Source organism: Bos javanicus, chromosome 15, assembly GCF_032452875.1.
Source record: "Bos javanicus breed banteng chromosome 15, ARS-OSU_banteng_1.0, whole genome shotgun sequence".
NCBI lineage: Eukaryota > Metazoa > Chordata > Mammalia > Artiodactyla > Bovidae > Bos > Bos javanicus.
Window position 1 is genome coordinate 44,886,434 of NC_083882.1, and position 18,116 is coordinate 44,904,549.

The 18,116-nt window shown below is 39.1% G+C and overlaps 1 protein-coding gene across 1 annotated transcript; it reads right to left on the reverse strand.

The window, feature by feature from the left end:
- Window positions 1-9,910: 9,910 nt before the first annotated feature.
- Window positions 9,911-10,920, reverse strand: LOC133261202 (olfactory receptor 5P1-like). The gene has a single exon (XM_061439718.1). It carries the CDS (start codon window positions 10,905-10,907, stop codon window positions 9,975-9,977), a length of 933 nt encoding a protein of 310 aa, XP_061295702.1. The 5' UTR covers window positions 10,908-10,920; the 3' UTR covers window positions 9,911-9,974.
- Between the last annotated feature and the right edge of the window lie 7,196 nt (window positions 10,921-18,116).

Below are 18,116 nucleotides of genomic sequence, written 5' to 3' on the forward strand. Positions count from 1 at the left end.
GTTAAATAAACAGGGTGACAATATACAGCCCTGACATATTCCTTTTCCTATTTGAAACCAGTCTGTTGTTCTATGTCCAGTTTGAACTGTGGCTTCCTGACCTGCATATAGGTTTCTCAAGAGGCAGGTCAGGTGGTCTGGTATTCCCGTCTCTTTCAGAATTTTCCACAGTTTATTGTGATCTACACAGTCAAAGGCTTTGGCATAGTCAAAAAAGCAGAAATAGATGTTTTCCTGAAACTCTCTTGCTTTTTTGATGATCCAGCAGATGTTGGCAATTTGATCTCTGGTTCCTCTGCCTTTTCTGAATTCAGCTTGAACATCTGGAAGTTCACGGTTCACATAATGTTGAAACCTGACTTGGAGAATTTTGAGCATTACTTTACTAGCATGTGAGATGAGTGCAATTGTGTGGTAGTTTGAGCATTCTTTGGTATTGCCTTTCTTTGGGATTAGAATGAAAACTGACCTTTTCCAGTCCTGTGGCCACTTCTGAGTTTTCCAAATTTGCTGACATTGAGTGCAGCACTTTCACAGCATCATCTTTTAGGATTTGATAGCTCAACTGGAATTTCATCACCTCCATTAGCTTTGTTTGTAGTGATGCTTCCTACGGCTCACTTGACTTCACATTCCAAGATGTCTGGCTCTAGGTGAATGATCACACCATCATGATTATCTGGGTCATGAAGATCTTTTTTGTATAGTTCTTCTGTGTATTATTACCACCTCTTCTTAATATCTTCTGCTTCTGTTAGGTCCATACCATTTCTGTCTTTTATTGAGCCCATCTTTGTATGAAGTGTTTCCCTTGGTATCTCTAATTTTCTTGAAGAGATATCTAGTCGTACCCATTCTACTGTTTACCTGTATTTCTTTGCATTGATCACCGAGGAAGGCTTTCTTATCTCTTCTTGCTATTCTTTGGAACTCTGCATTCAAATGGGTATATCTTTCCTTTTCTCCTCTGCTTTTGTTTTGAGAATTCTTTATATATTTTAGATAGAATTCTTTTTTTTTTTTTAACTTTACAATATTGTATTGGTTTTGCCATCCATCAACATGAATCCGCCATGGGTGTACACGTGTTCCCCAATCTGAACCCCCCTCCCACCTCCCTCCCCATACCATGCCTCTGGGTCATCCCAGTGCACCAGCCCCAAGCATCCTGTATCCTGCATCGAACCTGGACTGGCGATTCGTCTCTTATATGATATTATACATGTTTCAATGCCATTCTCCAAAATCATCCCACCCTCACCCTCTCCCTCTCCCAGAGTCCAAAAGACTGTTCTATACATCTGTGTCTCTTTTGCTGTTTCTCTTCTTTTTATAGCTATTTGTAAGGCTTTCTCTGACAGCCATTTTGCTTTTTTTTTTTTTTTTGCATTTCTTTTTCTTGGGGATGGTCTTGATCCCTCTCTCCTGTACAATGTCACAAACCTCTGACCATAGTTCAACAGGCACTCTGTCTATCAGATCTAGTCCCTTAAATCTATGTCTCACTTCCACTGTATAATCGTAAGGGATTTGACTTAGGTCATACCTGAATGGTCTAGTGGTTTTCCCTACTTTCTTTCTTTTTTTTTTTTTTGAACAATTTAATATTTATTTTACAAAGCTGACATAACACTGATATCAAAACCTAAAAAAAGAAAAAAAGGGTTCAAATAGATCAAATCTAGCAATAGATACAGAGAATAATATACGTGGCCAAGAAGGGTTCATTCCAAGAATTTAAAAGAATGGCTTTATTTTTTTTTTTTTCCTTTGGGGGGTTGTTAACCAGGTTTTTATTCGAGATATTCCTCCTTTCTATTCTTTTTTTTTTTAATTTTATTTTTAAACTTTACATAATTGTATTAGTTTTGCCAAATATCAAAATGAATCTTTAAGTCTGAATTTAAGTGTGAAAATATTTACTTCTCATCATTTACTAAATTTCAGTTCAGTTCAGTTGCTCAGTCGTGTCCAACTCTTTGTGACCCCATGGACTGCAGCATACCAGGCTTCCCTGTCCATCACTAACTGCTGGAGCCTGCTCAAACTCATGCCCTTTTAGTTGGTGATGCCATCCTACTAAATTACTAAATTTATCAATATAAATTTTTCACAATATCTGTTTTAACCATCTTAATATGTGGGCAGAATGTGTTTCTATATCCCTCTTCGCAAGTATTATTTGAATAATATTTTACCTTTTCCTTAATTAATATTTCCATGGATTTTTCAATTTTATTAATCTTTTCAATGAATTAAATTACAAATATATTTTCTCTGTGGGGCATGTTTTCTATTTCTTTGATTTATATTGTTTATTCATTACTCATGTTTTTTTGGCCACGTTGTGTGGCTTGTGGATCTAACTTTCCCCACTAGGGAGTGAACCCATAACCCCAACAGTGGAAACATGGGTCTTCACCACTGTGCCGCCAAGGAATTCCATATGCTTTCTTCTTATTTATTTGTTGTTCCTTTTCAAGCTTCCTGAGATTGAAGCTTACATTTCTGATTTCAGTCTTTCCTTGAGGTTTGTTTTCATCCGTATCTTGAGTATAGACAATATATCCCCTCTCTTATCTGTAATTTGTCAGCAACTTTGAATGATGTGCTGGCTATTGTGAAGGACAGGTTATAGTCTGGACTGTGTTATAATTCTTCAAACATAGTCATTGCATGAAAGCAGCACCTTTACCTGTTTAGTCAGTGATGCACATTTTCTAGGATTGTCTAGGTTTTGGCAATTAGGAATAAAGCTTCTCTAAATATCTCTATGTAGGTCATTGTGTAGTCGTGTGTTTTCATTTCTCTTTGACAAAATTTAGGATTGTAATTGATGTGTGTTATTGTTAGTATATGTTTATGCTGCTGCTGCTGCTAAGTCACTTCAGTCGTGTCCGACTCTGTGTGACCCCATAGACAGCAGCCCACCAAGCTCCCCTGTCCCTGGGATTCTCCAGGCAAGAACACTGGAGTGGGTTGCCATTTCCTTCTCCAATGCATGAAAGTGAAAAGTGAAAGGGAAGTCACTCAGTCGTGTCCGACTCTTAGCCACCCCACAGACTACAGCCCACCAGGCCCTCTGTCCATGGGATTTTCCAGGCAAGAGTACTGGAGTGGGGTGCCATCGCCTTCTCCAAGTATATGTTTATAACATACTGCATAACTTGTTTTTTCAAAATGGCTGTACCATTTGCAGTCCTACCAGGTTTGTATTTAAGTTCTATTTGCTCTGGGTCCTTTCCAGGATTGCTATTGTCAGTTAAAAAAAAAAAAAAAAAAACCCTGTTTTAATATGTGGGTAACATTAAATCTTTCAATTTAATTTGCACATCCCTTTTGACTGATTGTGTTAAGAATCAGTTTGAAGTTCTTCTTAGCTCTACTTCTCTGCTGATGGTCAGTTTGTTTTCATATCTTGGCTATTGTGGAGTAATGCTGCAATAAACGTAGGAGTGCACATGTCTCTTCAAACTCCTCTTTTCATTTCCTTTTTCTTATATACCCCAAAGTGGAATTGCTGAATCATGCATAGTTCTAATTAAAAAAATTTTTTATACCTCTGTGCATTTCAACTAGCAGTCTACAAAGATTTCCTTATCTGCATATTCTTGCCAACAGCTGCTATCTCTTGTTGATAGCCATTCTAAGAGGTGTGAGATAATATCTCATTGTGGTTTTGATTCGCATCACCTTCGTAATTAGCAAACAGCATGTTTCATGTTACTGTTGGTCATTTGGATGTCTTACTTCCTTTAAAGATTTTACTTTTAACTTCATTATTTTTTATTAAAGTATGGTTGATTTATAATGTTGTATTAGTTTTAGGACAGCGTAGTGATTCAATATTTTCATAGATTATATGTTCATTTGAAGTTATAAGATCTGGACTGTATTTTCCATGCTGTATAGCTTATTTATTTTAAAAATATAATTTCTGTATTTATATTTTTAAAATTTCTGTATTTGTTTTTGCTCTGCTGGGTCTTTGTTGCTGTGCATGGGCTTTCTCTAGTTGTGGCGAGCAGGGGCCACTCTTCATTGTGGTGGCTTCTCTTGTTGCAGAGCATGGGCTTTAGGGCTTTATCTAATTGAATGAGTTATAATTTGACACACTGAAAGCCATCTAAGTTTTTAAAAACAATTTTCTTGAGATATAACTCACATACCAACAATTAACTGATTTAAAGAATACAAGTGAATAGTTTATAGAATATTCACAGATATATGCAACGATCACAATGGTCAGTTTTAGAACAGTTTCATCACCTGATAAAGAAATCCTACATCCTTTAGAAACACCCCACACACCTCATTTCTAGAATCTAAACTAGCTTTAATAATTTGTTTACAAATAGATGACAGTGTAAATAACATCGGGGGTCCTGAGGTTGGGTCATAGGAAACACCGCACCTTCCTTTTTATTCTCTTGGGACACTTGCTAGAGTCCTAAGACACCATGTGAGAAATTCAGCTACTCTGCTGGTAAGACCATAGAGAGAGATTGTAAGAGTTGTGGAGAATGAGAGGCTTTTAAGCCTTCCCGCCAAGATACCAAGCATCTGAGTGAAGCTACTTGGACTCTTGACCAGATGCCACTTGAATATCACCTAGTGACTCCTATAAATGCATGTGGGGCAGGTGAAGTGACTCACAATATAATACAATAAAATGGCTTTGAGTGACTTGCCATGCAGTCATAACCTACATATTACTTTTCTTCAGCTAATAAATGATATACCATTCACATTCACCAAATAATCTAAACCCCCAAACTCCAGAGTTCTAAACTCCTTTTAATTTTAACCTCTCACACTAACACATCAGCAAGTCCTTTTTGATTCTTTACCTAAGTGAAAGTGAGAATTGCTCAATGGTGTTCAACTCTTTGCTACCTCATGGACTATACTACATGGAATTCTCCAGGCCAGAATACTGGAGTGGGTAGCCTTTTCCTTCTCTAGAGGATCTTCTCAACCCAGAGATCAAACCCAGGTCTCCTGCATTGCAGGCAGATTCTATACCAGCTGAGCCACTACAGAAGCCCAAGAATATTGGAGTGGATAGCCTATCCTACTCTAGAGGATCTTTCCGACTCAGGAATCAAACTGAGGTCTCCTGCATTGCAGGGATAAACATATAGTTTAGGTAAAGAGGGCTTCCCTTGTGGCTCAGCTGGTAAAGAATTTGGCTGCAATGCAGGAGACCTGGGTCCAATCCAGGGGTTGGGAAGATCCCCTGGAAAAGGGAAAGGTTACCCACCCTAGTATTCTGCCTGGAGAATTCCATGGACTGGATAAACCATGGGGTCACAAAGAGTCAGACACGACTGAGCGACTTTCACTCTCTGCTTATGCAGTGTTGTTCTTCACATAAACTATGTTGAATAGGTGAATTCCTCTCCAGCAAAACTGCAACCACCCTAGTGCAATGCGGCAGCATCTCAGATCTTCACTAATAACTTTATTGCTTCCTGTTCCCCCTTCTCTCTCTCATGATTAACAACAAGAATGATCTTTAAAAAACATTCACATTGGAACTATTTAAAAAACATTTAATGGCTTTCCATTCCTTTTGTAGTGGAATTCAAATATTTTTCCATGGCTAATGGAGCACCGCATGATTGATCCTTTCTGTGTATCTCTCCTCCTGGTTTGCCATGGCCTCTTTATTTCTTGAGCTTCTCAGAATCTTTGCACGTGCTGTTTTCTGTCTGCAATTTTCTCCCCAGTATCCATGTCAATATGTCTTTCTTATCTTTCAGCATTCTACTTAACTGCTACCTCCTCCCAGTGGCCTTCCCTGTCATACTCACTAAGGATTCACCACCCATACCAGCAGTTACCTTTTATAAGTCATATCAACCCAATTGGTTTGTCTCTTCCATCCACTAATGTGTTCTACATTTATAATGTTTATTTATTCCCTAGTGTCTCTGCCACTAAAATCTAAACTACATGAGAACTCTGATCTGTTACACATTATATCTCTGTTCAGTTTATCAAAATATCATCAGTGCTTACTCAGTTTCTAGAGTATAATAAGAGCTTAACTAGTGTTTTTGAAATAAATGAATGAATGACTATCCCATATGCTGTGCTGTGCTTTGTCGCTTAGTCGTGTCCAACTCTTTGTGACCCCATGGACTGTAACCCACCAGGCTTCTCTGTCCATGAGGATTCTCCAGGCAAGAATACTGGAGGGGGTAGCCTATTCCTTCTCCAGGAGATCTTCCCGACCCAGGAATCAAACCGAGGTCTCCTGCATTGCAGGCAGATTCTTTACCAGCTGAGCTACCAGGGAAGCCTGACTATCCCATATCTACATGTAAAGTAACCAAAAACCCTAGATTAAATGTTCCTCTTGTAGTTGGAGGTCACTGTGGCAGGGAATTATCAGTGTTTGAGGTCTCCTCTTTAACTTTTCCCTAGAATTACCATAATAAATATGACAAGAGATATCTATAGATATTAACAGATCTCAAAATTGTTTGTCACATAATTCCCAATTAGCAATGCTCACATGATAACTCAGGTAAAATACAAAAGACCTATGAACACACTGACCTCTGAATTATGGGTCCAAAATGCCCAGAGGGAAGCTAGTCTTGTATTCAGGACTTGAGAGTTCACATAATTAAAGCTCCAGAAGTCATGTGAGTCAGTATGCACTTGGGATTTTTACAGGACAATTGCAACTGTTATTTATGAAAAATTCAGTATTCTACTAAAGCCTTGAAAGAGACTCAAAGCAAGTGATAATTCTGACTTCTAGCTCAATTAAAACAGATGCCTGAAAGAGTGCAGCCATGTATTGCTGTGTTTAGAACCTGACAAGATCAAATGGAAGCCTGCAAATCTGAATAGCCTAACTTTGGGGGACCTTTTCATATGTTATGATGATGAACTGAATAGTTATTAATGACCCAATGGAATTCTAATAATATGCCAGTAACTTCATTCTTTTATGGTCATTTATGGAACCCTATGTGAGGGTTCCGTAGCCACATAGCAGGGGGTGGAATGTGACATAATAGAAATATCTGTGGTCTCTACTCCCGTATCCTAACACAGGGCTCTACACCCTTGTAATTTCCTGAATGACAGGGGTGCTAGAAGCATCTTTTGTTCAAATATTTGTTCTTTAAACCTGGTTCCTGACACAGGGCTCCTGAATCCATTGGAACCTCCTAGGTGGTAGGAGTGTCTTTGTTTGAATGAAAAGACCCTCGGTGGGATTCTGTACAGCTTCTGGATGAGGACTGGTCACCAAAAAGATCAAACCATGATTAGAAGCTTGGAACTTTATGTTCACATGTGTTTCTGCAGTGAGGCTGGAGAGGTTGGAGACTTTTTACATGGCCTCCATAAAGATCCTAAGCTATGAGGTGGGGAGTTTCCAATTTGGTCAACAGATTCATGTGCTAGAAGGGTTAAGTGAAAGTAAGTGAAGTCGCTCAGTCGTGTCCGACTTTTGCGACCCCATGGACTGTAGCCTACCAGGCTCCTCTGTCCATTGGATTCTCCAGGCAAGAGTACTGGAGTGGGTTGCCATTTCCTTCTACATTCCAAATTATACATTTCAGCTTCCTAGTGATAGAAACTCCTGCTCTGGAGACCTTTCCAGACCTGGTGTGGTGTGTCTCTCCATCTGACTGTTAATTTATCCTTTATAATATATTTTATGTTAAACTGGTAAAGGTAAGCAGATGTTTCAGAGAATTTTGTTGAGTCATTCTAGCAAACTCTCATACCTGGAAGAGGCCTGTGGCAATCCTTGACTTTGTAGCCAAGTTGGACAAAAGTGTGGGTACCTTGGGGACCCATTACTTGGAATTGGTGTCAGAAGGGAGGGCAGAGTTGTGGAACTGAGCCTTAAGCCTGTGGAGTCTGGACCTACCTCCAGGCAGTTGGTGTCACAATTGAATGAAAGAATATAGCATCAGTTTGATGTCTGGATATTTAGAACATACCAGTATTCCAGCTGGTTGGTATGGGAGGAAAAGACCACAAAGTTGGTGTCAAGAGTGTTGTGGTTAGGGAAAGTTTTCTTTATCCATTATTTGATCATTGCACATGTTTAATTTATCCTTGTTTCATTTAGCCTTTGTATGTTTCCACTTAATTTTGCGATTTTATGATAGATACTCTACATTTTAACTTCAGCTTCTCAGTCATGTCTGACTCCTTGCAATCCCATGGAGTGTAGCACATCAGGCTACCCTGTCCATGACCAACTCCTGGAGCTTGCTCAAACTCATGTCCATTGAGTCAGTGATGCCATCCAACCATCTCATCCTCTGTTGTCCCCTTTTCCTCCTGCCTTCAATCTTTCCCAGAATCAGGGTCTTTTTCAATGAGTCAGTTCTTTGCATTATGTGGCCAAAATATTGGAACTCCAGCTTCAGCGTGAGTCCTTTCAATGAATATTCAGGACTGATTTCCTTTAGGATTTACTGGTTTGATCTCCTTGCTGTCCAAGGGACTCTCAAGAGTCTTCTCCAATACCACAGTTGAAAAGCCCCAATACTTAGCAGAATTAACTTAGCAATGTATTATAAATAATATCCCATTTGCTTCTTTCTATGTTTCCCAATCCTTACTTGTTTCACCCCATTATACTGAGTCAAGGACTTTTATAATCTGTCTTGCTTTCAGATGGTCTAAAAAGTTGTGTCAGTATTTACATTGAGTTGGGAGCTCCTGAACTCCAGAAAAAAGCCCTCTTTGCCCTTCCGGTCTCACAATCTTGGCAACACCTCTAGTTTAATGAATGGGTATTAATTTTTTATATGTCCATGTTATGGAACCATGAATGCTGTTAGCATATTAATTGCAATGCTTAGATTTAAGATACCCTTCTAAATTTCTACAGCTAAGGAAAGCTACATTATGCCAAATGGGAGTATTTGTAACATGTCCTTAAATATCATTAGAAGAAAGTGTTAGTCGCTCAGTCATGTCCAGCTCTTTACAAGTCCATGGATGGTAGCCTGCCAGGCTCCTCTGTCCATGTGATTCTCCAGGCAAGAATACTGGAGTGGGTTGAATTCCATTCTCTAGAGGATCTTCCCATCACAGGGATTGAACCCAGGTCTCCTTCATTGCAGGCATATTCTCTACCATCTGAGCTAAATATGGCTAGACTTCCAGTCAAATCATGTAATTGTGGTGTCCAGACCTTAATTTCTATAGATATAAACCAATCAGGTTTCCATTCTCATCCTTGTTTTTGGAGTCCTCACAATCTAGACTAACTTGGTAGTAGAGTTTGTTCAGAAGACTGATTTAAAAGAACAGCTATAGGCTTGCTTGTCCTAGTCAAATCCTCTAGATAAGTAACAATGCTGAAGAAAGGCATAGAATCAGAGGACTTGATTCCAAGTGAATTAGAGACTTGAGTCCATATCTCCCAAGACAAGTTATTGAATATCTCTGTGACTCAGCAGTTTCATCTGTAAAATTGAGGTAAATTGTTAATAATCAGCATCATGAGATTTCTGTAAAAATTAAATAAAGAAACATAGTGGTTTGAACTCAGATTTTCTGGATTCAGAAACTGATTGCACAACTTTCCAGCTGCATCATTCTGGGCATCTACTTAACCTCTCTGTGTACCAGATAATTTATTTGTCAAATAGAAATAATAGAACTATGACTATATGGTTTTTATGCGAAATAAGCCAGCTAATATATCATTGTGCTAGAACAGGGCCTGGCATATTATAAGTAGAGATTATTGTTTGCTAAATAAAGTCCTAGGCATCTAAAGATGTTAATATGTAATAGTGAAAATAATTGCTATCATTATTACTAATTCCAAGATGCCTACCAGCTGGTTTATAAGTATATACAAATGAGAATAAGAAATATTTTGATTTCAATTTAAGCACCCAGTAAAGCAGTATTTAGTAGGTCCTAAGTGTGATACTGGTAAACAAAAATTTATAGGTCATCAGAAATGTTAAGAAATCCTAAGAATATATTCTGACACTTACCTTTCTCAGGGCCTCCTTTACATCTCTGTTCCTCAGACTGTAGATGAGGGGGTTCAACATGGGGATCACCACTGTGTAGAATACAGACAGCACTTTGTTCTGGTCAGTTGAGTAGGTGGATTTGGGCATCACATAAATAAAGGTAATTGTTCCATAGTAGAGAGTGACTGCAGTGAGGTGAGAGGTGCAGGTGGAGAAGGCCTTGTGTCTCCCTTCAGTGGAGCGCATCTTCAGGATGGTGTTGAGGATGCAGATGTAAGAGAGAGCTATGATGGACACTGTGAATGCAAGGATAGATCCAGATGAGATGGAAGGGATAATTTCAATGATGGAGACATCTGAGCAGGAAAGTTTCAACAGAGGGGAGAAATCACAGAAAAAGTCATTTATGTGATTTGGTCCACAGAAAGACAGAGTCAATAGACAGCTAGTAAATGTCCAAGCATTGACACATCCACCTAGGTAAGATACCCCAATCAAGAGAGCACAGACTCTGGGGGACATGTGGGTGGAGTAGAAAAGGGGCAAGCAGATGGCCATATAGCGGTCATAGGCCATGGCAGCCAGCAGGAAGCACTCAGCTGACCCAAACATGACCACAAAACACAGCTGAGCTTCACAGCCAGAAGCAGTGATGGTCACTCCTTGTCTCAGGAATCCTATAAGCATCATCGGTGTGACGGATGTGGTACACCCACTGTCCACAAAAGCCAAATGACTTAGAAAAAGGTACATGGGGGTGTGAAGCTGGGAACAAATTCTTATTAGAATAATTATGCTGATATTGCCTACTAAGGTGACAGCATAGATTCCTAGAAATACCACAAAAAAGATGCCACAAAGTGTAGGATCCTCTGTTAACCCCAAAAGGATGAATTCTGTCACACTGGTATGGTTTCCAAACTTCATGTCCTCTGGGAATTGTTCCTGTTGAGGGAAATTTTAAAATTGATTTAAAAAAATGTTTTCATTCTACACATTCTTGGTTTTCTTTGGTTATTCATTACACTTATTCATAATAATTTCTCCCTCTGCCTAGCTGTAAATATGGTACTGTACAGGATTGCTTTGTCCCTTTACACAAAAGAAGAATGATTCAACCTCACTCTCTGGGAATTCAGTTATATTCTTTTATTTATCTAATGTTTATTCTAAAACCCCTTTCCAAACTTTATTTGTAGAAAGATCTGTCTCCCAAGATCCAGGTCTATAGTTTCAGTCATCTTGGAAGTCTTCAGTTAGAAATCCCACAAATACCTCAAACTCAGCCTCCCCCAGACCAAACTCATCCTTTCATTAGACCATTCCTCCTGTCCTGTGTTTGTGGAATTCACAATCCACACAATTGCTCATGTCTGAAACATGGAAGTTGAAAGGTTGTTGCTGAACCATGAAAGATGCTGGGATTCTTGTGCTCCAGAGGAGAAGAAGTCAATTTGGGACCAGAGACAAGGTTTGATCATTCAGTTTTTGCGTAATAAAGTTTTATTAAAGTATAAAAGAGATAGAGAAAGCTTCTGACACAGACGTCAGAAAGGGTCATAAAGAATGTCCCCCTGCTATTCTTTAGCCAGATGTTGTATAGCTACTAGTGGTCTGCTAATTAGAGAATGGAAATGTCTCAAAACTCAGAGACTGGCACCAGGCCCCTCACCCACAACATGCTGTGGTGGGTCATCCAGGGCCATAAAATGATTGACAGGAATCTTGAAGAAAGGTAGATTTCCATACAAATATATAGTTTCATTAACATAGATTGGGAGAACAATGTATAACATATTGGTTTGCCAAGTCTGTTCTGAGCCTTTAGGCAGAACCGACTTGAAGACAGAGTCTCGGGTAAATGCATAGTACATTAACATAGCTTAAGACAAACATTTCCATGAGAAAAATGCATTGGTTAACTCAAGGTTTGAGAAAAATTCACTTGGAACCAGGTATCATTATGACAACATAGAATTTTAAGATAAACCTCTTTTTAAATTTGTATAGAGATGGGGAAAAAATATAGCACTAATATGTTTCCTCCTGCCACATAAGAGAGAGAGAAAAAATGTCTGACACTTGCAGCCTATGTCCTCCATTTGGAGACCCCTGGCCTTCCAGCCTGTTATCCTCTCAAAGTGATCCTAGCCTTCTTCCTCTCATTGTACCACATCTAATAAAATCCTATTGATACTATCTACAATTTAGCTCTTCATTTTATTTATCCATTCCTATATTTCCACTGATAGTTTTCCTACTGTAGGTGAGGCCCTGTTCATTTTTCTCTTTTATTTTATTCATCTGTTTGCCTCCTTGTCTTCATTCTTGTGCCATTATAATTCATGGTACATCTGCCAAAGTAATCTCTTGCTGAAGTAAAATGGTGATGCCAAAGTGATCCTTTCAAGTCTTTCATGATTTCTTTGGCCTCCAAGATGAACCTACTCTTCTTAGCACAGCACAGTGTACGCTTTCTGATGTATCACCTGCATATGACTCTCTGCTTCTCGCTCAGGATGTTTCCATCCAGCACTTGCACTAATCCAACCTTTTTGAACTATTCAGTCTCCTCCGTTCATCTGTCTTATTTGGCCTTTAATCCTTGTTCTCCAACTTGGATGGCCCCCAACTTTCCATTATCATTACCTTGGGTGACTTCTACTCCTCCTTCAAGTTCATTCTCTACAAAATCTACTCTGACATCTAAGGTATAATCAGATAAATTTCCTTTTTGTTGACCTCATGCTTTGAAGATGTTTAGATTGTGCTTCTTTGTACTAAATTATGGGATTTTGTTTTGTTTTTTGCTTGCTTACATTTTATTCCTCCCAATTAATACATAGTCTCCTCGAAATGGTGTTTATTCCTGTATCACAAATAACTAGTGTTTGGGACTAATATGTGCTGGAGAAAACCTGTTACTAGAATTTATACATGACTTGTATAATGCATATGCCAGGTGGAATATACTTCCCAATTCCTTTGTACAATATTTATGGAGCTTTATATTCTATCCTTAGTTACTTTTTGAAATGTATCTCCCTAAATACTTCTTTGCTAATGTTAGGTAGTTAGAATAGGAAAAGGAGTCCAGAATGGTGGTGGCTAAAAGACAAGGAAGGGAAACACTCATGAAAATAGAACAAAGGAAGGTCCGAGGACCAAAGTGAAGACCTCAAGTAGAACAAACAGCACTCCTGGCTAGCCCAATTTACATAGGGAAGGCCCAGGGGGAGGAGGAAAAACACATAAAAAGAGGAACCAAAAGGCCGGGGTCTCTCTGAACTGCTCGCTCACTTGCACGTGCTCTCTTTTGCTGTCACACGCTCTCTCTCTTTTTTCTCTTCACGTCTTTTGGGTTGGCATGCTCTCACACCTCGAGGATGTATTTTCCTTTATTTTCTAAATAAAACTGAGCTGTAACACGGAGCTGTAATACTGGTCCATCCAAGAGCTGGTCCCTTGCTTCAGATTTTTGTTGTGATGAGACAGAACCCAGGAAATTACAAACTCCCACGACATCTACTTTTGTGCTTTTAAGAGTCATGTTAACCCAACCCTGTGATTCAGTGTTATAGTTTCTAATTTTCATAGAAAGACAGTTTTCTAACAGCATTATTTCAATTAAGGTTTGAAACATTTACCATAAATGATAAATATAAATACCAAATATCTTCACAATTCTTGCTGCTGCTAAGTCACCTCAGTTGTGTCCAACTCTGTGTGACCCCATAGACAGCAGCCCACCAGGCTGCCCCGTCCCTGGGGTTCTCCAGGCAAGAACACTGGAGTGGGTTACCATTTCCTTCTCCAATGCATGAAAGGGAAAAGTGCAAGTGAAGTCACTCAGTCATGTCTGACTCTAGTGACCCCATGGACTGCAGCCTACCAGGCTCCTCCATCCATGGGATTTTCCAGGCAAGAGTACTGGAGTGGGGTGCCATGGCACAATTCTTAATTTATTAAAAATTCCTCACTTTAGAATAGAGCATTTAGTGTTTCCAGTGGTGGAGCTTCAACAGAATGAATCATGAGATATTATGAACCAACAGCTGAGAACCTACAGCTCATTCTTCCTTAAGTGCACTTAAATTACTCTAGTGACAGGCAAGGTTACTACCAGGCGTGTTAATTCTATGAATTCTATGTAAAAAAAAAAAAATCTGTTTTTGGTTTCTCAATTGCTCTCTATGAGTCTAATGGCACAAACCACCTCCTTTCAGAGTTAATGACACAAACCATCTCCTTTCAGTGCCAAAGCAATGATACTTGAATACAGCCAGCACACCTCCACTGCCTTCCCTTTACTAAAATTAACATTCATAGATCCGTTGCCCATTCCACCTGTGGCATACTTTCCAGAGCCCTCCCTGTTTTGCTCTCAGCTTCTGAACATACTCTCAGTTGAGGACTGAGCCAAGCACCGAGCAGCATGTGTGCTCTTTGCCTTCTGACTCAAGCGGAGTTAAGTGGGGCCGATCCTGCATTCACTGCGCACACAGTGGGCTTCAGTCTGTGCTGACAGAAGTCACGGAGACTGGAGATGGAAAGTTCAAATCCTCCCAGTGGCCAATTATTTTCACTTGTATATGACACTTGAATCTCTCTGATTCTGTTTTTTTTTTTTTTTTTGTAAAATGGGAGTAACTGTCCCCATATAATATCTTTGTTGTGAGATTGAAAGAAATGACAGCTGCAAAGTATTTAAAGGTGTTTTGTCATACATGAGAGCTGTGTTTTTCATTAAGTAAAAATAAATAGTGGATAGATTTTCAGTTAGTTAAAATTTTTATGAGAGGTATAATATAAATTTTCTTTGAACACATCAGGAGATTTTCCACAAATCGAAAAGAAGTCAGGAAGTATAGGATCTGATGGTTTTTAGTTCTGGACCATGTCATTAATAATCATATGCATAATATGAGAACTGATTCTTGCCCTTCCCTTCCTCTCCACTGACTACCTAGGGATCTTCTAGAGCTCTATGTCATCCCATTCATGCTTCAGATTCTGACTCTCCCCAATCCTTTCCTTCAATGATTGGGTCATATTTGTTGATGATTAGGGGTCATAGGGCGAAGAGCCTCATGCAACCTGAATATCGGGTGGTTTCTTCCTGGTTTCCTTTTCTTTTCTTTTTTTTTTTTAATTTTATTTTATTTTTAAACTTTACAATATTGTATTAGTTTTGCCAAATTCCTTTTCATAGCTGTAGTTACACAAGTTTAGCAGAAGCTTGGCTGCCACAGACCATCCACACTTCTCTGGGATCTCCTGGGAAGTCTATTTTGCATGCCTGGAATGACCTTTCTGCAGTGCATATCTTTTTCCCCTTAAAAATAGTTTTTGTTTTTTTTTTAAATTAGAGGATCATTGCTTTACAATGTTATGTTGGTTTCTTGCATACAACCTTATGAATTAGCCATACATATACATACGACCCCTCCCTCTTGAACATTCCTCCCACTTCCTACCCCATCTCACTCCTCTAGGTTGTCATAGAGCACCAATCTGAGCTACCTGTATTATACAGCAACTTCTCACTAGCTATCTGTTTTACATATGGTAGTGTATATGTTTCAGTGCTACTCTCTCAATTAACCCCACCCTCAATTTCCCTCCTCTATGTCCACACACCTATTCTCCATGTCTGTGTCTCTAGTCCCTGTAGTGTAAACCTTGCTAAGGCCACAGTTTCCTCAGGGGTCACAAAACAAAGTTGTTGAGTTTCTTTTATTTTTAATTTCTCATTGAGCAAACAAAAAAATTAAATTATTTAAATAAAATCCATGATTACTGCACTCACCTTTTAGAGCCAGATTTGCTGTTGCTGAATTTCAAAGAGAATTTTAGAAAGCAGACATTTTCCACTCACTCTTAAAGCAGTTGTGCACTGACTACCTGACAATATTAACAAGAAATTCTGTCCTCCATTTAAGAACATAGTTACATACATTCTGTGATAGGGTCTTTTTTGTGTGCTGGGAGGAAAAGAAAGGCTCTAATAGAATCCCCTAGGGCTGTTGCTGCTTGCCCCTTTGAGGTAAATTCCTCGGACTGCTCTCCAGAAGTGACTCATGGAGCCAGGTGTCTCATTAAGGTGGCATAAATGGAAGGTCCAGTTCCCAACAAAAGGTATATTTCTGAGGATCCTGATGGAAGCTTTGTCCAGAGACCAGGAGGAAAAACTGTTGAAATAGAAATTTGATGGGCGATGGGGACCAGAGTGAGTGTCACCAGGGCTCCAATTTCCTCTCTGTAGAAAAAACATTTTCTTTAATTGAGAACATCAGGTAGCGGGGAAAGCCCTGGAGTAATATGAGTCAGTTAGCAGAAAGTAAGCAGAAGAAAGCAGAGTCCGCTGTTACTCAAACTATACTAATAGTCCCTGGGCAGGTGCTGGCTGGCAAACTATTTCTTGTCAGTCCCTGTCCAAATAAGAACAGGGGTTTTGGGGAACCATTTGTACTCTTTATAGCAATTTGAGAAAGTAACTTTAAGTGTATTGACGCCAATAACTTTTTAAAATGGGTTTATTCTGTTGTATTTTAGTTTTTCTTATTTTGTTAGTAATTCTCATTTTACTATTTTCCTAACAAGTATTGACCCATGGACACCCTGGGAGAAGTGATCCTTTATTTAAATAGTTTGAGAAACACTAGATGTGGCTTTTGTACCCAGGAGACCTGGGGTCAGTTTGAGGTTGATGAATTGAGTGAAAGTTTTTAACTTCTTTGAGACTCAATTTTATGATCTGTAAAATGGGGTTGATTATTCACATTTTATAGTCTATTCATGATATTTCAAAGGGTTAATACATAATTATCTAGAAAAGTTACCTAAAGTTATTGTTGTGTCTCAAATATGTGACAAATGGAACAAAGCTTCTGGATGTGTTACATTTTGCCACTTACTCTATTTTATCCTTAGTCCCAGATACTTCCTTCTTTGAGATTCAAGACATTCCAACTCTGGCACCTCTCGTACCTGACCCTAATTGATCTCCCTGCTGCTCATCCCCTGAGAATTTAGCACCTGTGTGACCATTTTCCTCTCCATCTCTGTCTTTGTCATGAGCAATGGCAACTTCTAATCATTTGAATATCTCAACTGACAACTTGATCTCAAATTTCTTCTAATTTCTTGATTCCAATAACTTTTATCCATAGTCTCTTTATGAAACCTATCATATTCATATCATAAATTTCACTAATTGTCTTTTTTGTTCCACAACTTAAGTGTAAACATGTGTAATGACCATGTTAAAGCTTAACCAGCCAAAGGCCATGAGAAATAAACCTATAGTGCAACAAAATCAAGTTTATTGGGTTAGCACAGCAAGGAAGAGCTCTCCAAATAATTATCACATGTATCCTGACAGTGGAGAGAGGGCACATGACTTTTGAAAGGTTTGGATTCTTATTGAAGGATACCAAGGAGGGATTAGGTGTTGTGGGCTTCAGTTCTGGACAGGTTGCTGACATGGTGGTGAGATTAAGAGGGACTAATCTGAGGTTGAAAGTTCTCATGAAATGATGACAATTTAACAAGGCTATGGTTTTTCCAGTGGTCATGTATGGATGTGAGAGTTGGACTATAAAGAAAGCTGAGCACCGAAGAATTGATGCTTTTGAACTGTGGTATTGGAGAAGACTCTTGAGAGTCCCTTGGACTGCAAGGAGATCCAACCAGTCCATCCTAAAGGAGATCAGTCCTGGGTATTCATTGGAAGGACTGATGTTGAAGCTGAAACTCCAATACTTTGGCCACCTCATGCGAAGAGTTGGCTCATTGGAAAAGACCCTGATGCTGGGAAAGATTGAGGGCAGGAAGGGAAGGGGATGACAAAGGATGAGATGGTTGGATGGCATCATTGACTCGATGGACATGGGTTTGGGTGGACTCCGGGAGTTGGTGATGGACAGGGAGGCCTGGCATGCTGTGGTTCATGGGGTCGCAAAGAGTCGGACATGACTGAGTGACTGAACTGAACTGAACTAACATTTGAATGTCTCTTGTATTAGTTTGGGAGAACATTTCAGGTTTAGGTATATTGTTGATAAGAAAACAATAATTACTGAAAAATTAGATCATTATGACATTGTTAAAATTGCTGCATAAGAGTTGAAGAAA

What these genes read in the sequence shown, in the direction of transcription:
- LOC133261202 (XM_061439718.1), bottom strand. Translation starts at nt 10,907, where the DNA reads ATGAAGTTTGGAAACCATACCAGTGTGACAGAATTCATCCTTTTGGGG.